General features: G+C 42.2%; 1 protein-coding gene across 1 annotated transcript in view; it reads left to right on the plus strand.

The window, feature by feature from the left end:
• The window catches only part of LMAN1 (lectin, mannose binding 1), an 81,242-nt gene that overhangs the window by 44,408 nt on the left and 14,650 nt on the right, over positions 1–22,184 (plus strand). Inside the window, exons 7-12 of the mRNA XM_033933529.1 lie at positions 4,489–4,547; positions 6,223–6,355; positions 6,867–7,051; positions 7,172–7,242; positions 18,067–18,217; positions 19,669–19,787. Coding sequence (XP_033789420.1) covers positions 4,489–4,547; positions 6,223–6,355; positions 6,867–7,051; positions 7,172–7,242; positions 18,067–18,217; positions 19,669–19,787 — 718 coding nt within the window. The remainder of the gene's footprint in view (positions 1–4,488; positions 4,548–6,222; positions 6,356–6,866; positions 7,052–7,171; positions 7,243–18,066; positions 18,218–19,668; positions 19,788–22,184) is intronic.

The following is a 22,184-nucleotide window of genomic DNA, read 5'->3' on the forward strand; positions in this document are numbered from 1 at the left end:
CATGCTCAAGGCCTTCTGGTCTCGCTCTTTCGGAGATCTCTGAGAATCTCGGAGAGAGCGAGACCAGAAGGCCTTGAGCTAGAGAGTTGCGCGGGGACAGAAATCCCACCCGTCCCCACTTGTCTCTGTGAGGAATCCCTCCGTCCCCGCCTGTCCCTATAAACTTCAGAAATAATTATTTCATTTAATTATGCTACTGAATTAAAAGTTCTGGTAGAGACCCATTTACAAATAAGCAAAGACACTATTAATTTGGAAATATTAATTGGGAAGAATACATACTTTGTAAACGGGTTTCTACCAGAGCCTCTAATGTAAATATAAAATATAAATACTCAGCTGAAGAGAACCCCAAGCTGTCAGCTGAGGACTTCCTTTGCAGTTGGCCGGCGGTCCCTTTTGCCAAGCTTGGCAGGCAGCAGTAGCGTCTCCGAGTCACAGATGCTGGCACCTCAGTGGCTCATGGATGCTGCCAGCGACAGCTGTGCTTGGTTGAGGGGGGAGTTCTGGCTGTCTCTAGAGGAAATCCTGTGCTTGGGGATCCCCACTAGTCACAGCAAGGGTCAGCAAGTACTTCAACACTGTAGAAATAAAACCAGAAATTCATTTCCTTTTCTTTTGAACACATACAAAGACATCTGCTATATACATTTCCCAAAGCTAACATATTTTAGTCAATAAATTCTGGTTTTTACCTTTGTCTGGAGACTTATTTTTCCATAAAGTTGGTCTCAGTTTCTTTTTTCCACATTCCCATCTTCTGTAAATTCTTCTGTTGCTATCCATTGGTTCCTCCTACCATGGTCCAGCATTTATCCCTTTCTCATCTTTCGTGCCTGCCCACCAGCCCCATGCTCAACATTTCTCCTTCTGTTCTATCGCCCCTTTCCAGCACCATGTCACATCGCTCCCTCCATTCTCTTCACCACTATGTCCAACATTCCTCCCTCTTGCATCCATTTCAATCTGTCCCACTGTTCCCTTTCCACCACAACATTTCTCCCTCTCATCTGTGCCTCCCTCCCTCCCTATGACTCCAAATTTTCCTTTCTTCCATTCCCCATGTACACAACCATCTCTTTCCTTCTCACTGTCATACCCACGCCCAATTCTCCCTTTCTATTTCCTCCCCCACCTCAGCATCTCTTTCCCTCCCTTCCTCTCCCAAGTTCATGCCTTCTGTGTCCAAAAACGCACACCCCCCCTTTTGTGTTCCGCGTTTGCCTCCCACGTTTGACCCCCCCCCTTTTGTGTCCTGCATTTGCCTCCCACGTTCAGTCCAGCCCTCATCTGTCAGCAAATTAGCTTATCAGCAACTTTCTCATCCAAATGGAGCTCTCAGAGGTAGCTTGAGCTGCGAGGCTCGTCTTCTATTTCCTGTCTGCACACATAGCCGACTGGAAGTCTTCCCCCGTGGTCAGAGCTGATGTCGTATGGAAGGCATTGCGTCAGTCACGTGCAGCGTGCAGGACTCTTTGCCCTACATGCTGCACGTAACTTGACGCAAAGCCCTCCCTCCGATGTCAGCACACTGTTGCAGGTAATGCAAAAATTTTTCTCATATTAGTACGTCAGCCTCTGTTAGTTTGGTGTTTGTTTCAGAATGAAACCTGTTAAAACGGGAAGCCTTCTATACTCTTGGTTTACTGTTTTAAAAAAAATCCCCATGGCAAAGAGTATATATGTAATGGAAATCCTAAACATTTTTACTCATATTTAAGCAGGAGAATTAAGGTGGGCCATTATAACCTGCAAAACCAAATGTTTACCTAATTAAATGCTTCTGAAAGTGGTCTTCATAAAATAAGGAAATCTAAGTACCAAGAAACCAAAGAAAAAATACTGCAGAAATGATACACTTGATGGCAAGTCTTTATTTCAGTCAATTAACGTTATTGAAATGTGGTCCACCTGTGTGATGAAGGAACGGGGACCCGACATGGTCCATGTTTCAATTAACACATCTTCCTCAGGGGTCCGATGAGTTCCTAAGCAGGCCACAATGCACAAATAAACCAGAACTCGTGGTGAAGCGCGAGTGCCTAAAAGAACTGCGTGTCAGCGGGTGACTACGCAGTTCTTCTAGGTACTCGTGCTTCACCGCGAACACAGAGGATCTAGAATCAGAAAATAATATTAAATATTGAACTAAGGCCAGTACTGGGCAGACTTGCACGGTCATTATTCCGTTCCCTGCTACTACAATGGATACAATCTTTACTATTAGAGGGTCATTTCCCACAAGAACTCAGCAAAATCATCATAACTCCGATATTAAAAGACCCCAAAGGAACAATGGACCAACCATCCAACTACAGACCCATAGCGTCAATCCCACTCTACGTCAAGCTGATGGAAGGCCTCGTAGCCAAAACCTTAACCTCATAACTAGACAAACACAACTTACTCCACCCCACTCAGTCTGGCTTCAGAGCCAACCACAGCACAGAGACCCTACTAGGAACACTAATGGACACTGCCAGACAATACCTCTGTACAGGCAAGAAAATCCTGCTCATACAACTTTCTGCAGCCTTCCAGCTGGTTGATCACGGCATTCTCATACAAACTCTAGACTCCATTGGAATCTCAGACAAGGTACTTTCATGGTTCAAAGGCTTCCTACAATCCAGAACTTACAGGGTTAAAACAAAGCAAGAAAAATCAGAACCCTGGATCAACCCCTGCAGAGTTCCTCAGGGATCACCCCCTTTCACCCACACTATTCAATATATACGTAGCCTCCCTCAGCTTCTACCTAGACAAACATGGCATAACCTCATACAGCTATGCAGATGACATCACTATTCTCCTCCCCTTCGACCAGAACCCACCATGACAAGCACAATACACAGAACACTCGAAATAGTAGCAACATGGATGACAGAGCACAAATTAAAACTTAACCCTGACAAAACAAACTTCATCCTCCTAGAAAACAAACTCCTACCTTAACAAATCTAGTAATAAACTCGATCTCATACCCTATTCAACCCACACTAAAACTTCTGGGAGTACTAATTGACAGAGGCTGTACCATGCAACCACAAATCAACAAAGTAATAAAAGCATCATTCGTGACCATGAGAAATCTAAGACAAATCCGAAAATTCTTCGACACAAAACAATTCCTACTTTTGGTACAATCCCTTATCCTTGGACTAATAGACTACAGCAACATACTATACCTCCCATGTACAGCGACCATGATAAAACAATTACAAACTATACAAAATACAGCCCTAAGACTCATCTACTCCTTGAAAAAATATGACCACATCACAGAAGCATACCATGACTCTCACTGGCTCCCAATACAAGCAAGAGTACACTTAAAATTCTACTGCCTACTATTCAAAGCTATTAACGGAGAAAGCCCAACCTACTGGAATAACCAACTAACTCAACCCTCCTCATCCAGGCACAGGAGAACCCACTCACTTTTCACACACCCACCATCCAAAAATGTCAAACGAAAAAAACTATATGACAACCTAATAGCCACCAAAGCAGCTAAACTGAAAAGACAAATCACCATTCTGTTGTCATCAATCACAGACTACAAAACCTTCAAGAAAGATACTAAAACCCTACTCTTCAAAAAATACATAAAACCTATCTAATACGACCAGTTTCTACCTAAACCCCACCTACACACTCTACACCCTTAATATACTCTAATATGCTTCTAACAACCCGACTAATGCTAAAATGCCTCTATTTACCCAACATTTATCACCTTAAGATCTTGACAACTTTTTAGTAATTCTTATGTAAACTCTTATGACATCTCTTATGCTAGTCCTGTAAACTTTTATGTAATCTCTGAAAACTTTTATGTAATCCACCTTGAACCGCAAGGTATTGGCAGAATATAAATCACTAATGTAATGTAATGTATATGGCTGTTTGGGGGAGGATGGGCTGGAGAGGGCTTCAATTTCTGGGAGGATGTAGATGGGCTGGAGTAAGTTTTGACGGAGATTTCGGCAGTTGGAATCCAAGCACAGTACAGGGTAGAGCTTTGGATTCTTGCCCAGAAATAGCCAAGAAGAAAAAATTTAAATTGAATCAGGTTGGGCAGACTGGATGGACCATTTGGGTCTTTATCTGCCGTCATCTACTATGTTACTATGTTACATTGTTGTGGCCTGCTTAGGAACTCATCGGACCCCTGAAGAAGATGTGTTAATCGAAACACGGACCGTGTCGGGTCCCCCATTCCTTCATCACACAGGTTGGCCACAGTTCAACAACGTTAATTGACTGAAATAAAGACTTGCCATCAAGTGCATCGTTTCTGCAGTATTTTTCTTTGGTTTCCTGTTACTCGACTCTTACTGCTGTCTTGCAGGATTTCTTTTCTGTGCTGCTTGAACCCAAGTACCAAGTCATCTGATACTGCTGAGAGTATTGTTTTATTGTCTCAATAGTATTTCTAACACTAGCACCATTCATATTATGTTTTCTATTTACATTTGACTTCAGATGATCATGATGTCCTGTCTTTCCTGACATTTCAGTTGACTGAACCTGGTGAAATGGTAGTAAGTATTTTTTTTGTGTGTAATTTTGTCTTTAATTTACATTGATTTTAATTTGTTTTGACACAAAATTAGAAAGTGTCTTAATGCATTGTCTGTCAGTAATAATCGGGAGCATAGCTACCATTGAGAGCCTGGTAAAATAACATAAAATTTTATTTTTATACTGCGATATACTGTGAGGTTCAATGAAGTAAAAAAAAAAAAATTAACTAGGGACAGTGCATAGGCAGTTAAGGTACAAATGCAATCGGTACAGTATCCATACAAGGAGCAGTTAGTCATTGGGGGGAGGGAGAGTGAGCGAGAGAGAGACACAGAGAGAGTACCTTTTTATACTCTGCTAGGATCTTGCTGAACATGTATGATGAAAAGGATTTTATGATGGGGAGTAGTTCCCAGCCTAAGTGAGCTGCCGGTTAGAGTAACAGTTTTTTGACGTCAGATCTTTTAGGTCTTCCTTGTAGGGAGGGGTCCAGAGTGGCCCAGTGGTAGGGGCCGCCTACAGCTGAACCCTTCCCTTCCATGTGCCAAGGTCTGACACCTCTTTCCGCCTGCGTTCATCTGCTTACCTGCCCTCTGGGTCATCCCAAACACTACAGTGGAGGAAACAGCTCTAAAGTCTGCCTCTGGCTGGGACGTGGCAAGAGATAGGCCTCACCAGCTATAGAGGCAGCCTTTAGTGAGGCAAAACTTCCCTTGGATGAACCCATTCTGACTCTGACCCATGTTCTGTAATTTTATTATTTATAATAGTTTCCATTATCTTGCCCGGCACTGAAGTCAGGATTACTGGTCTGTAATTTCCCAGATCACCCCTAGAACCCTTTTTAAAAAATTGGCCATTATGTTGACCACCCTCCATTCTTCAAACACTACAGGTTATTTTAATGACAGATTACATATCACTAACAGCAGTTATCAGCAATTTCACGTTTTGAGTACTTTTATTACCCTGCGGTGTACACCATTCATTCCAGGTGATGCATCACTCTTAACTTGTCAGTTTGGCTCAGTACGTCTTCCAGGTTCACTGAGATTACTACTAGTATTACTACTTCTATAGCATTGCCAAATATTAATTCTAGATTTTAAATATACATATTACACTAGCTCTGCAAGTTCATTTCTCAATACTATCTAATACAGATTATTTGCTACACTTTGGTTTATCAAATTGCATTTTCCAGGTTTACATTTTGTGCTTTCTTAGAATACATTTCAGCCATCTCTTATGTTCTTATAGGATACTAGGCTTAATGGATCATCGATCTGTCCCAGTATGGCATCTATGTTATGATTAGTGATTTTATTTATCATAATTCCATTTTCTTAGTTATGATTTGCTTTAATTTTGATGTGTTAAAGTTTTGTTTTTGTTTTTTGCAATGGTGGTATATCTTTATGCTTCTTTGATTCCTAAGCCCAGTACCCTCTCTCTATAAGAGATACTAAAATTGGTGTGTAAAATTTAGAAAATGGGTTCTGTCCTTTAACAGGAAGATCTAGTTTTGTGAAAATTTAGTATAAAGAGACTTTGCTAAGAGCTGCCATTCTGTGACCTGGGAACATCCACAGGGAAGTGCACTTGCTAATGACTCGAATTATGATCTGGTGTATAGAGTCTGCAACTTGTTTGGTTCTTTACATTATGTTATTTGCTTGGAATACATTTCAGCCACCTCCAGATACAACAATTCCCAAGGAGGAGAAAGATAAGTATCAAGAGGAGTTTGAACATTTTCAGCAAGAACTAGACAAAAAGAAAGAAGAGTTTCAAAAGGACCACCCGGACATGCAGGAGAATCTAGGTAAGAAATAGATTACTCTGTTTTGGAGCAGATCTATGTTTTAGGCTTGAATATAAATGGCATAATCTGAATGGTTCCTTCCCCTTGCACAGATCAATATTCAGAAATCAGTTGCAAGTTTGTCATGCCAGATATATAACTAACCACTTCTAAACTTTAACAATTTGCTGCTTCAACAGCTAAGCTTCCCTCTTTTTGTATTGATAGTTTCTTCTCTAAGTTATAAGAGGGGAGAGTGTGGTGCAGTGGTTAAAGCTACAGTGTCAGCAGCCTGGGGTTGTGGGTTCAAACCTATGCTGCACCTTGTGACCCTGGGCAAGTCACTTAATCCCCCCCCATTGCCCCAGGTACATTAGATAGATTGTGAGCCTGCCGGGAAAAATGCTTGAGTACCTGAATAAACTCATGTAAACCGTTCTGAGCTCTCCTGGGAGAATGGTATAGAAAATTGAATAAATAATGAATACCCAAAAGTAACAGCATTGATGGATAAGTATCTTTTTGTCCACAGTCGATGATATCTATGAGTCGGTCAGTGATCGGGAACTAAGGCAAATCTTTGAGGGGCAGAGTAGGATTCATCTTGAAATTAAGCAGCTCAACAAACAGCTGGATATGATCCTTGATGAGCAGAAGATGTATGTATCTGCCGTGAAGGACATGATCACAAAGAAAGGATCCGATGAGCAAGGGCAGGTGAGTTTGAAGAAGGCATGACAGAGCTTTTGTTTTAGTTAGATAAGCTGTTGCACATTTTTCAGGCACTTTAGAAGTTTCAGTGGTATAAGAAGTCTGCTGTGTTCTGATTCATTTTAGGTCACAGAAAATAACCTTGGAGCTATCCTGAAAAATCAGGAGGACATGCTGACTTATGTAAAAGAGATCAAGTAAGAAGATGCCAATGGACAGAATAAGTATATCACAGGCAGACTAATTGAGACATTAAAAAAAAAACTAGGAGCAACAATGCTCTAATAAAATGTTGTGGACCATCAAAAGGAAAATAATTTTCATAGTGATAATTGTCATCAACCCATTTTATCATAGGTCCATGGTTTACAGTGTTCTCCCCAGAAATTTTTTCCAGTCGGGTAGCATGAAAAAGTAGCCGGGTGGGGCGGGATGGGGAAATTTGGTGGTGGGGAAAATTAACCCCCTCTTTTACTAAGGTGAGCTAGCATTTTTAGCGCGCGCAAACCCCTGCGCTACGTGGGAAAACTAACGCCAGCTCAATGCTTGCATTAGCATCTAGCACGTGTGGCAATTCCTCCAGGCACTAAGCGCACGCTAAAACCACTATAGAGTTTGCACATTAAGGACTAAATGATGTATGAGGCAGCGCTCATTTAGACTTATGTCTGGTGCTGGTCACCCATGAGTTGCTACCTGAGCTCAAAAATCCCACGTTTATACTCATAGAGCGCATACTGATGTCCGCTTATTTATAAGTGTTCGGAATAGATTTTCATTCATGCAGGGTCCAACACTCTCCCCGAGGAGCAAAACAGCCAATTATAGATTACTTTTTCTTCTATGCCACCCCTTCCTCCGCCCTCTCCTCCTCCACCTAAATGCCAGCGTCTCTCATTAAAGGACATGGCTTTCCTGGATGATGATTTGTTGCCAGACAATGACCTAGGTTTCTCTGGGGACCTACAGGACATTCAAGAGGTAGGATCTGATGATGTGGGTGGCTGGGTGTCTGAGCCGCCCATGGGGGAGGATGCTTTAGTGGTGCGCATTTTTCACTGGGAAGAACTGCAGGAGCTCATTCTTCAGGTGTCTTCTGTGTTGTGTTTTGAGGATGATTCCAAAGTGGCTCCTCGTGGATCCTCTTCTTTGAGGGTTTCGGATGGCTTGCCGTTTCATCCCTGTGCATCAGGATCTCTGGGATATCGTGTATGCTTGGTGGAAGACATCGGATCCCCATTTTCAGCTGGTGCAGTCCTTGTCCTGCTTGTACCCTATTCCTGAGACTGATAGAGACTCCTATTGGCCGCTGGTTGTGGATGCAGTTGTTTCAGCCATCGCTAAGAGGCATACTGTTCTGTGGAGGGGGATTTGGCTCTGAAGGACCCCCAGGACAGGAGGATAGTCTCTTAAGCAGAGTTTTTGGTCTAGGCGTTGGTGGTCTGATAGTCTGAGTCTGTTTCCAGTGGGCTGAGCATGGTGGATCAGGAGGTTGTTAAAATTGAGCTTGGCTCTTCATATCTTTCTGCTTCCATGTATAATTTGTTGCGTGCTTCGACTAAGTCTGTGGCATTAGGGGCGTCTTCTAGATGTACTTTGTGGCTATGTGGTTGGTTGGTGGACTCTGCCTCCAAGTCCAGTCTTAACAAATTTCCTTTTAAGGGTTCTTTCCTCTTTGGCGAGGACTTGGACAAGTTGGTGCAGAGTTTAGGTGAATCCAAGGTGCCTTGGTTGCTAGAGGACAGGCCTCAGCAGTCTGGTAGAGGAGGATTGAGTTGTGGTAGGCTTGAGTTTTGCCAGTATTGGTCTAGCATAGTGTCTGATGTGGGTGCTTCCTCATGAGATCGGTTCTTCCAGCATATACAGTCCTTTCAGGGGGCTTGACAGGGAGGAAGGGGCTCCTACTAACTCTCTTCTTCCTCTCGACCTGCCCAGTGATGGTGTTCAGGTCCTTCCCCCCCTTCCCTTTCAAGTGGGAGCCCGATTTATGGTAGTTTTACCAGGATGGACCAGGATCACGACAGATTATAGAAAAATAGAAACATAGAAGATGACGGCAGATAAGGGCCATAGCCCATCAGGTCTGCCCACTCTACTGACCCACCCCCAAGTCTACTATCCTAGAGATCCCACTCCTGGTGACAGGTTCCCTTGGCTTAACCCTCTAAGGCAGTGGTCTCAAACTCGCGGCCTGACCATAGTCCTAAGTCGTGCGAGCGCTGTCCTACTCTTCAACCTCGAGCCCTTAAGCGTTGTCTGGTTTTAGTGGAAAAACTCTTCAGAATGGACTCTTTAGTGACACCCTCAACCTCAAGTGCTGCCTAGGGTCCTCCTGCTTCCACGACTCTGACTTCGAGTCTCATTAGACCGTCCTCGTTTGGATCATCTTTGGCCTTGAGTACACCTGCGTTATCTTCCCCTGAGCTTCCCTCGAGTCAGATACCTAAGCAGAAGGTTCCGGCGGTGGTCCTCAAGCTCTCCAAGACCTCCAAGTCAAAGCACATCTCCACTGCCACCTTAGAGCCTTTAGCCTCAGCAAGTGGTCCAGCTTCAGACTCGGATCCACAATTGTAGGCTTCTCTCCAGACCATGTTGGAGCAGCAGTTTGTTCAGTTACTGAGCAAATATGGTTCTGCCTCGACTCTGCCTCCTGTAATCCAGCCTGGGCAATCAGCAGTCTGTTGCAAGGTCGAGTCCCTGCTTGTGACTCGAGTTGAAGCTACACACTCTATGCAAGGAGCAGAGTCTTTGCGAGTGTCTGGTCTGGCATCTACACACTCTTATGCAAGGAGCAGAGTCTTTGCGAGTGTCTCGACAGGAATCCTCAATCCAAGCCACTGAGTTTCATTCTACAGCTTCTAGCCCTATTCATTCACCAGCAGCATTGCCTGTTTCCATACATAGGGCAAAGTCTCCTCAATCCTCAAAACCTGCTTCCAGACACCACTCTCGTTGTCGATCAAGGCCCTTATCGAGGTGCAGGTCTTCTTCCAAAGAGCAGCCTTCCTCGTCCAGGCCTCATTCCAGACTTTCCAGCTCTTCGAGGCCTCCAACTCCTTGATCGAGGTCACCGCTTCCAGACCCTGAGGAATCGACTGCTTCCATTGCCTCCCCCATGTCTCCATATTCTTTGGATTGCCACTATTCCAGAGAGGCTTCACCTTCGTTCTCCACTCGAGACACCTTGAGGTCATCGAGCTCTTCTCGAGGCAGGGCCCTGGCGGATCAGCTGTCTTTTTCTCTTCCTTCCTTTGTCAGATGGCTGACCTGGACATTAAATTAGACGCTGATTCTAAATACTCTAAGGAGTATCTAGAGGAAATGCATCTGCCTCGGTCTCCTGCAGAGTCACTTAAGCTCCCTCTTAACCGGTTTTTGTCTCAAACTATCAAGCGATGCCTGGAGACTCCTTATGCTATACCAGCTGTTCCAGGCAAGTTGGACTCGAGGTATAGAACTCTACATTGCAAAGGGAATGAGAATTCACAGTTATCTCACCAATCCCTCCTTTTGGAGTCCTCTTTGAAAAGAACCCATCCTTCCAGGGTCTATGCCGCAGTTCCTCCTGGAAGAGAGGGTAAGACCATGGAAAAGTTTGGAAGTTGTCTATCAAAATGCTATGATGTCCTCCAAAGTCATCAACTACAATTTTGTCTTCACTACTTATCTCAAGTTCCTCTTTGATAGTCTTCGAGGTTTTCTGAAGAACCTGGATCAACATAGGCATTTAGAGTTCCAAGAAGTCACTGCTACTTTGTCACAACTCAGATTACATCTTCTCCAGTCATCTTATGATGCCTTTGAACTGTCTGCTAGGGCCACTGTTTTCTCTGTAGCGATGCGCTGCTTGGCCTGGCTTTGCACCATTGACATGGACCCTAATCTTCAGGACCGTCTGGCTAACATTCTGTGTGAGGGCAATGACCTCTTTGATGAATCCATAGAGGCTGCCACTAAGAAATTGTCTGAACATGAAAAATCCTTTGCTTCTATTGTCAGACCAAAGCCAAAGCCAGCTCCTGCAAAATCTTCATGCCCTCCTCAAGTTTTCCAGAGGCGTTATACTCCAAGGCTGGCTCCTTACACTTGAGCACCTCACAAGAAACTCAAACAGTGTGCAATCCTCACTCAGCAGGATAAACCATTCAAAACAGAACAGACCAACTTGTGACGTTCTTCAATTTTCTTTATTCAAAAACTTTTCTTTTTTCTTATCATTCTTGCTCAAATGCCCGACGGGACCCGTTTCGCCAAACTGGCTTTATCAAGGATTCCAGCAAGGAGCACTTAATTTAGCTTCCTCTTGCTAACATTGTTCCTGCCCCGGCTGCAAGAGGAAGCTAAATTAAGTGCTCCTTGCTGGAACCCTTGATAAAGCCAGTTTGGCGAAACGGGTCCCGTCGGGCATTTGAGCATTGGAGCAATAATGATAAGAAAAAAGAAAAGTTTTTGAATAAAGAAAATTGAAGAACGTCACAAGTTGGTCTGTTCTGTTTTGAATGGTTTATCCTGCTGAGTGAGGATTGCACACTGTTTGAGTTGTTCAATTTACCTCACTTCCTATCTTCAAGAACCTCACCTCACAAGAAACCACAGAAGCAACAGAAACCTCAGCCTTCTGCGCCTAAGGCTGCGCAGCATTTTTGACTGCTTAACACAGAGCATAACCTCCATCGTTCTGCCTCTGTCTTCCCTTCCCCCCCCCCAGGCGGTCGTCTCCATCATTTTTACCATCGATGGGAGACCATTACATCCGACCTCTGTCAATAATAAGGAAGGATACTCTCTTCATTTCACTCGAGTTCACCAGAGCTTCCTCCAAGAGAGTATCCTTCCAATCCATCTGACCGCCCTTCTTCAGGAAGCTCAGGCTCTGCTTTGTCTCCGTGACATCAAAGAAGTTCCTCTAGAACAGCAGAGCATGGGGGTTTTATTCTCGTTACTTCCTAGTTCCGAAGAAGATGGGCGATCTGCGACCCATTCTGGATCTCAGGGCTTTCAACAAATTTTTAGTCATAGAAAAATTTTGCATGTTGTCCCCGTCATCCCTTTACCCCCTTCTAGATCAGAATGATTGGTTATGTTCTCTAGATCTCAAGGAGGCTTATTCTCGCAACCCCATTCATCCAACCTTCCGTCAGTACCTCAGATTTCGGGTGGGGAATCTGCATTACCAATACAGTGCGCTACCCTTTGGCCTAGCTTCATCTCCCAGAGTGTTCACCAAGTGCCTGGTGTTGGTAGCAGTAGCTCTAAGGAACCGTGGTCTTTAGGTGTTTACCTACCTCGATGACTGGCTCATCAAAGATTCAACATCTCAGGGGGTTATTGTAGCGACTCAACGGACTAGGTGGTTCCTACAAAGCTTGGGATTCAAAATCAACTTCCCCAAATCCCAACTTTAACCCTCTCAGAATCTACAGTTCATTGGAGCTGTTCTAGACACTATCCAACTCAGAGCATTCCTTCCTCAACAACGTCTGGATGCTCTTCTTCATCTCTGTCACGCAGTGTCTTCCCGCTCTTCAATCTCAGCGAGACACATGATGGTCCTCCTAGGTCACATGGCTTCCACAGTGCACGTGACTCCTTTTACCAGACTTCACCTCAGAATTCCTCAGTGGACCTGGCATCTCAGTGGATGCAGGCTTGCGAACCACTCTCTCGACACATTACAGTCACTCCTTCGTTGAGACAGTCTCTCTGCTGGTGGATGCTGTCTTCCAATCTCTCCAGAGGCTTGCTGTTTCAAACGCCCCCTCATCAGAAGGTCCTTATGACAGATTCCTCGACCTACGCTTGGGGGGCTTATCTCGATGGTCTCCATATTCAAGGCCACTGGACCAGCATGGATTGTCAGTTTCACATCAGTCTGTTGGAACTCAGAGCGATCTTAAATGCTCTCAAAGCTTTTCAACATCTTCACGACCAGGTAGTCCTCATTCGAACAAGTCACCATGTACTATGTCAACAAACAGGGAGAGACAGGATCTCTCTCCCTTTGTCAAGAAGCTCTGAAGGTTTGGGACTGGGCAATCCTCCACAACACTTTCCTGAAAGCTGCCTACATCCAAGGGGTGAAAAACTGTTTTGAGTCATCTTCTGCAACCTCACGCATGGACACTCAATTCCTCGCCTCTTCATCACATTTTTTTGCAGTGGGGAACTCTTCAGATAGAACTCTTTGCGTCTCCCCACAACCACAAACTGCCTCAGTTCTGCTGCAAGATATATTTTCCTCATGGCCTCGAGGCAGATGCTTTTCTACTGGAATGGACGAATCTTCCTGTATGCATTCCCTCTTATTCTCAAGACTCTTGTCAAGTTGAATGATCATGCCACCATGATTGTGATAGCTCCTCGGTGGCCGAGACAACCTTGGTACTCCCTTCTACTTCAACTTAGCAACAGGGAGCCATACCTTCTACCAGTTTTTCCATCTCTGCTTTACACAGAGTCAAGGATCTCTACTTCATCCCAACCTGCATTCTCTGCACCTGACAGCTTGGTACCTCTCAACCTGTAAGAGCCTTTTTTGAAGCTTCCAGAAAACCTACCACTAGACAATGCTACCACCAAAAATGTACTAGATTTTCTATGTGGTGCATCTCTCATGATAAGGAGCCTCAGCATTCCTCCTTATCTTCTGTTCTGGATTATCTTTTGCACTTATCCACCTCTGGCCTCAAGTCTACATCTATCCAAGTCCATCTCAGTGCAATTGCTACTTTCCATCAGCCTATTGAAGGGAAACCTCTCTCTGCTCATCCGGTGGTTTCCAAATTTATGAAAGGTCTTTTCATTGTCAAACCTCCTCTCAAATCACCTCCAGTGGTTTGGGATCTCAATGTTGTTCTTGCTCAGTTAATGAAGGCTCCATTTGAACCAATGTCTATGGTTCATCTGAAATATCTCACTTGGAAAGTAGTGTTTCTCATTGCCCTCGCATCTGCTCAAGGAGTCGGTGAGCTGCAAGCATTAGTTGCTGATCCACCTTTCACTGTGTTCCATCATAACAAGAACATAAGAATTGCCGCTGTCCGCTCACTTGGCGGGCCTTGGTCAAAGGCCAGCGCCCTAACTGAGACTAGCCCTATTTGCATACATTCTGATTCAGCAGGAACTTGTCTAACTTTGTCTTGAATCCCTGGATGGTGTTTTCCCTTAAGACAGACTCCGGAAGAGTGTTCCAGTTTTCTACCACTCTGAGAGAAGAAGAACTTCCTTACATTCGTATGGAATCTATCCCCTTTCATTTTTAGAGAGTGCCCTTTTGTTCTCTCTACCTTGGAGAGGGTGAACAACCTGTCCTTATCTACTAAGACTATTCCCTTAAGTACCTTGAATGTTTCGATCATGTCCCCTCTCAATCTCCTCTGTTCGAGGGAGAAAAGGCCCAGTTTCTCTAATCTTTCACTGTACAACAACTCCTCCAGCCCCTTAACCATCTTAGTCGCTCTTCTCTGGACCCTTTCGAGTAGTACCGTGTCCTTCTTCATGTACGGTGACCAGTGCTGGACGCAGTACTTCAGGTGAGGGCACATCATGGCCTGGTACAGCGGCATGATAACCTCCATACTCATCCCAAATTCTTACCTAAAGTGGTTTCAGAATTTCATCTCAACCAATCCATTGTTCTTCCAGTGTTTTTTCCAAAGCCTCATTCTCACCCTGGAGAATTAGCTTGTCATACTCTGGACTGTAAACGTGCTTTGGTCTTCTACTTGGAACGCATCAAACCACACAGAACCGCTCCTTAACTTTCTGTCTCCTTCAAACAAGTTGGGACATTCAATCTCTAAGCGTATCATCTCCAACTGGATGGCTGCTTGTATCTCTTTCTGTTATGCCCAGGCTGGACTGCATCTACAGAGTCGAGTTGCAGCCCATAAAGTCAGAGCCATGGCGGCTTCAGTAGCTTTCCTCAGATCCACTCCTATTGAGGAAATTTGTGAATCTGCCACCTGGTCCTCGGTTCATACTTTCACTTTCAACATTATTGTGTGGATGTTTTCTCCAGATGAGATGGCCATTTTGGCCAGAGAGTATTACAAAATTTATTCTCCTAAGTTGCCAATGCTCCCACCATCCCATTCTGGTTAGCTTGGAGGTCACCCATATGTGAGAATAGGCTGCCTGCTTGTCCTGGGATAAAGCACAGTTACTTACTATAACAGTTGATATCCAGGGACAGGAGGCAGCCATTCTCACAACCCACCCACCTCCCCTGGTTGGCTTCTCTGCTAGCTATCTGAAGGCACATGCGCAGTGCTGCTAACTCGAAACTTCTGAAGTTTTCTACAAGCAAGTATGCTTGCGAGGCAGTCCGCATCTGGCCTCTGTGGATGACGTCACCCATATGTGAGAATAGCTGGCTGCTGTCCCTGGATAGCAACTGTTACGGTAAGTAACTGTGCTTTTTATGCACTGACAGCCAATTATGAACATCAGACTTTGGGTAAGACAAAGGTAATTGGATAAATAAACAGATGACTAGATTGATTCAAACATTATATATAATTTTGCTCTTAACCTCAGTTACAGGATGTGCTGAAAGCCACTCCTTTCAGCACATCCTGTAACTGAGGTTAAGAGCAAAATTATATATATGTTTGAATCAATCTAGTCATCTGTTTTCAGTTGCAGAGGGGAGTTAGACAAGGTTGTCCTTTATCTCCTTTGTTATTTGATATAGTATTAGAACTCTTATTGTTAGCTATGCAACAAGCAAAGGGGATACAGGGTATTCCTTATTCTGATATGGAATATAAGATCTCAGCATATGCAGATGATATTCTGCTTTATTTGAGAAATCCAGAGTCTACTTTACCTTGCTTGTTGGAATTAATTGATATGTTTGGTAAATTTTTGGGTTATAAAATCAATTGGACTAAATCAGAAATTTTACCTTTAAATGTTTATTGTCTAAAAGGATTATTTGATTCTTTTCTATTCATATGGAAAGAGAATGGATTTAAGTATTTTGGTATACAAATTAAAAGTACAATTGATGATACAGTAAAGGAAAATGAAAAATTTGTTTTAAAAAGAGTTACGGAGTTATGTGAGCAATGGAACCCTTTACATCTTTCTTGGTGGGGGAGAGTTCAAACTATTAAAATGATGATTTTGCCTGTGGTTTGTTACCAAATGAGTATGGTACCGATTTTATTTTCAGGGGTCCTTTTATAAAAAGCTAATGGTATTCTAATGAAATTTCTTTGGCTTGGTAAAATGCCTAGAATTGCTTTAGTATCCTTGCAAAAATCAATTGAGGAGGGAGGGGTAAATTTTCCAAATTTTTATAGGTGCCATCAAGCCTATATTTTACGTCAGGGTATGTATTGGATCCTCCCAGAACTCATAGATAATGCAGCAGATTGGTTATACTTGGAATGGCGCCTTATGTTCCCTTTGAATTTAGTTCATGTTCCAAGCATTAACATGCCTAGGAGATATAGGGAGAATAAAATGTTAATGGATACCTGGAAAACGTTGAGATATATCAGCAAATTAACACATATCCCAATTAATAAATCAACTAATCAATCTTTATGGATAAACTCCAAGATTAAAATTGGCGGGGCCCAAGTCCTTTGGAAGAACTGAATTATTGCAGGCATTCGAACTCTAAAGGATGTTATTTCAGATGGTAAACTGTTTGAATTTTCACAACTGCAACATAGATTTGGTCTTAGTAAAACACAAAGTTTTAAATGGTTGCAGCTGAAGCAGGCCATTCAGGTAGGGTTCCCTGAATGGAAGACTTTGAACAATCAGTATAGTTTAGAGTTCCTATGCTTCCAAGCAGACTTCCTAGGACATCAAGCCGCGCTGTGGTATAAATTATTATCTGGGTACTTGAATAAAAAACCAAAGAATGGTCTGAGAGACATTTGGAGCATTGAGATCAAGCATCAAATCTCTGCATCAAATCTCTGCATCTCAATGGCCACGAATTTGGTCTTGGAGAATGAGATGTACAGTGTCAGCATCTATGAGACAGACTTGGTTATTTTTGTTAAATAGAGTGTTTTGGACCCCTGTTCGGTTACAAAAATTAGATAGTTCTAAGTCCAATAGATGCTGGCACTGTAATCTGAAACCTGGGACATTAGATCATCTACTTTATTTTTGTCCCTATATTAAGATATTTTGGAATTCAATATGGTCTCAAGTAAATACATTTTTGGAAAATCATGTGGCACTCTCTTATGATACAGTGCTATTTGGCATGATGATGAGGAAAAAGAGTCAAATATCATCAGAGAACAACAAGCTTTTATTAGTTATGACAGGGGTTGCCATCGAACACATAACCAACAATTGGAAAAATTACAGAAACTTTAGTTATACATTTTGGTGGAATACATTATGCCATATATTTAAAATGGAACGTGCAATAGCAGTACAAAGAGGGACATATACTAAATTTATAAAAATATGGGGGCCATTGGCAAAATATTGTAGTGAATAGTCAGCACTTCTCCTTTTTCGTTTTCTTTTTTTTTTTTAGCATACTAAAGGGGGAGGGAGTTGGAAATAATGTTACATATTATGTTATACTATGATATATAATATGTGTAAATTTTTTATTGAAAATATGATGAAGGGTGGGTGGTAGGGGGGTTATTGATTTTACTAGATGTTTATATGGCAGATATCAAAGTGCTATTCTGGAATAATTTGTTGTAATATACTCTTTTGTGCACTTGTTTAATTTGAAAACAAATAAAGAATTTTTATTTTTTATTTTTTTTTAAAAAAAGGATGTGCTGAAAGCAAGTCAAGATGGAGTGAGTTGTAACCATCATTTAAAGGCTTGGTAGAAGAGCAGGGTTTTCACCTGCTTCCTGAAGTAGAGATAGCTATCAGTTAGGGGTAGACTGCCTCGGAACAAATTCCAGAAGGTGGGCTCTTTTTGAGAAGGCTCAATTAATGGGCATCATGTGGTTGTTGTTTTTTGTTTGTTTGTTCCCCTCCCTCCCCCCAGGCACAGTAACTTCTCTTTTGTACTTCAGGAATTCTATGGGTGACATCCTGAAACTATCAGGTACGCAGCATGCAGATTCTGCAGGAGGGATCTATGAATCATCTCAGCACTTCAATGATATTAAAGAACATCTACATGTGGTGAAAAAAGACATTGAACATTTAGTACAGCGAAACTTGGTAATTTTTGTTTTTCATTCATGTCTAATTGTAATCTTGGATACTTTAAGACGTTTAGCCTTCATGCTCTTGATTATTCAAACTGCCTGTATCACTGCAAAGTCCACAGGTATCTTTATCTGTAGTTTTTGCAGAAGTTTTCAAAAGTGAATACATTTTCACATTCTCTTTTTAAAACTTATTGGAAAAGAAAAGTATGTGCAGAGATTCACACCTTCATTTTCTGCTGATACTTTCCAACCAAAACATTGTACCATATATACTCTAATATAAACTGAGATACTTTTTTTTTACAGAAAGGGTGGTAGATGTGTGGAATAGTCTCCTAGTAGAGGTGATGGAGATGGACTGTCTTTTTTTTTTTTTTTAATCTTTATTGATTTTCAAACTTTGACAGTGCAATACAATTAATTGAACTTAAAATACTGCATAACTACACAAATAATACATAAAACTGTCTTAATTCAAGAAAATATGGAACAGGCACTTGGGATCTCTTAGTGAGAGGAGAAGGAGGCAGTGGATGCTAGAGATGGATAGATTGGATGGGCCATTTGGCCTTTATCTGGCTTCATGCTTCTATGTTTCTATACCATTTTTGTGCCCCCCCCCCCTTTTTTTAAGGGGAAAAATATTAACTTGAATATAAACTAAGGGTTTATATTCCACCATTTCTCCCCTTACTTTCCATGTGGTCTCCTACCACCCTCCTTCCTGAATCAGCAGGCTTCTGGTCTTCCCCCTTCACCAGCTCTTCCCCCCTGCCCCCACCACTGAGCCAGCAGACTTCTGCTGCCACAATTAGGATGCTCCCACACCCTCACTCCCACCAGACTGTCAGTGTAGCGTTCCCTCCCTCCTGAACAGGCTAGTGTAACCCCCCTCTCCCCCCCCCAGGCCTACTGTGACAAGTCCTGGTGGTTTAGTGGCACCTTCAGGCAGGAGCGATTCCCACTCGCTCCTGCTCATACTTCCTCCTTGGTAAAAATACCTGCCAAGAATGCTGCTGGATCTGTTAACTTCCTTTCCTTGAATCCTGCTAGACCAGTGTAGTGCTCACCCTGGAAGACTACAATGAAGAATATCTTCCAAGTTTAACCTGCACTTTGTCCCTGTTTTTTTGTTTGTAGTGTTGATGTGGCACATTGGGACCTAATTTTGCTTTAGCAATAGAATACTAGAGAATTCCAGACTGCTCCAGACCTTATACCAGTGATGTCACTGGAATAGATCAGAATCTATATCTGCTGGTACAGGTACTCAATCAATTTGACTGGTGCAATAGGATTCAAGGAAAGGAAATTAACGGGTATGAATAAATTTCACTGTAATTTTTAATCATGTTAAAATAAATTAACCATTCAGTTTTACCAATTCTAAATTTTCACAATTTTAAAATAATTTCAAATGTCTTTTGTATTAAATGCTTTTTTTTTCTTTTTCATTTTTAGCCAAGTGAAAGGCAAAACTGCCCTAATTTACCACATTTTCCATCCTGTCTATCAACAACATACTTCTTTGTATTTGTAGCTGTGCAGACAGTGTTACTCATAAGTTATATCATGTACAGGTAAGTTTGCAGATAGAACTAAGACATGTTTTTCTGCTGAATGAGTATTTCATTATGTAAGAATAAAAGAATTGCCGTACTGTGACAAACAGATGGTCCATCAAGCCCAGTATTTCGTTTCCAATAGTGGCTAACCCAGGTCCCAAGAACCTAGCTAGATTCCAAGTAGTAAAACAGATTTTATGCTGCTTATCCTAGGAATAAGCAGTGGTTTTCCCCCAAGCCAGCTCAATAATGGTCTATGGACTTCTCTTTTAGGAAATTATTCAAGCCTTTTTTAGACCCTGCAAGCTAACTGATTTTTCACCACATTCTTGAACAATGAATTCCAGAGTTTAATTATACGTTGTGTAAAGAAATGTTTCCTTTGATGTTGTTTGTGCTTTTCCCAGTTTTTGTCCATTTTTGTCCTTTTCCATTCCTTAAACGAAGTCTTCTTGTCTTATCGCTTCCTTCACCGCTACAGTGAGCCACGCCAGTTCCTTGTTCTTTTTCCTCTTGGAGCCCTTGTTGTTATGCAGTACATATAGATTTTGCGCCTCGGTTACTGTGTCCTTAAAAAGGGACCATGGTTGCTCTAGCGTATTTACAGTGCTTATCCTCTTCCTAATCTTGTTCCTCACCATGACTCTCATCCCTTCGTAGTTCCCTTTTCGGAACTGCCATAGAAGTCGTTCTGGATCAGTTTTTTTTTCCTGTGTCTACATTGAAGTGGATCATATTGCAATCACTGTTTCCCAACGTCCCTTCTACTTCTATACCTTGTGCCGGTCCTCGTAGTCCTTTTAGAATTAAGTCCATAATTGCATTTCCCCTCGTATTTTCCTTGACAAGTTGTTCCAGGAAGCAATCGCCTACAACATCCAGGAACTTAGCCTCCCTACTGCAGCTGGAGTTGCCTAGGTTCCAATCTATCCCCGGATAATTGAAGTCGCCCAGGATAACTATGTAGCGTTCATGTTTAATCTCATCCGTCATTTCTCCATCAGTCTCTTCGGACTGCCCTGGAGGTCAGTAGTAGATGCCGATCTTCGTAGCCATTCCATTTGTTTCCGGTATTTTGGCCCAGAGACTACTGTAGAATGGACGCGAAGATGCTTGCACAATGTCCTCCACAACCTGTGTAGTGGCAATAACAGAAGGTCCCTTGCTGATGTTTTTGGAGGAAGATATTTAGTTACATTACATTAGTGATTTCTATTCCGCCATTACCTTGCGGTTCAAGGCGGATTACATTCAAACTAAAAACAAGAATTACATTCAAAATTTGAAAGAATAGAATAAGCGATGATATAAAATTTTTAAGGTAATAAAAAAAAAAATTGGGTAAAGAGTTACCAACTGGAAGTAGAAGTCTTTAGGAGATAAGAATGGAGTGAATTATGTGGTTTTAGATAACATTAGGTAGATAGAAGAATATTAGAGAGTACTAAGGGTATAGAGAGTGTTGGATGTTGGGTTGGGATTAGTCGTGCTAGATAGGTTTTATGTGTTTTTTGAAGAGTATGATTTTAGTATCTCTTTTGAAGGTGTTGTAGTTTGTAGTTGAAGATAACAGGGTGGTGATTTGTCTGTCTAGTTTAGCTGCTTTGGAGGCTATTAGGTTGTCATAAAGTATTTTTCGTTTGACATTTTTGAATGATGGATGAGAGAATAGTGAGTGGGTTCTTCTGTGTCTGGTTGAGGATTGATTTAGTCGGTTATTCCAGTAGGTTGGGCTTTCTCCGTTGATAGCCTTGTAAAGTAAGCAGTAGAAATTGAAGTGCACTCTCGCTTCTATTGGAAGCCAGTGCGAGTCATGGTATGCCTCTGTGATATGGTCATATTTTTTAGTGAATAGACAAGTCTTAGGGCTGTATTCTGTATTGTCTGCAGTTGCTTTATCATGGTCGCGGGACATGGTAGGTATAGTATGTTGCAGTAGTCTATCATCCTAAGGATAAGAGATTGTACCAATAGAAGGAATTGCTTCTTTTCGAAGAATGTGCAGATTTTTCTTAGATTTCTCATGGTCATGAACAATGCCTTTATTATTTTGTTAATTTGGGGTTGCATAGTGCAGCCTCTGTCAATTATGATTCCAAGCAATTTTACTGTAGGTTGTAGTGGGTATGAGAACAAATTTATTACAAGATTAGTTAATGTTGGAGTTTTGTTATTTTCTAGTAGGATGAAATTTGTTTTGTCAGGGTTAAGTTTTAATTTGTGCTCTGTCATCCAAATTGCAACTGATTCGAGTGTTTTTTGTATTGTGCTTGTCATGATGGATTCTGGTTGGTCAAAGGGTAGGAGAATAGTGATGTCATCTGCGTAGCTGTATGAAATTATGCCAAGATTATCCAGGTAGTAGCTGAGGGAAGCTATGTATATATTGAATAGTGTAGGTGATAGGGGTGA

This window comes from Geotrypetes seraphini, chromosome 1 (assembly GCF_902459505.1).
Source record: "Geotrypetes seraphini chromosome 1, aGeoSer1.1, whole genome shotgun sequence".
In the NCBI taxonomy this organism is placed as follows: Eukaryota; Metazoa; Chordata; class Amphibia; order Gymnophiona; family Dermophiidae; genus Geotrypetes; species Geotrypetes seraphini.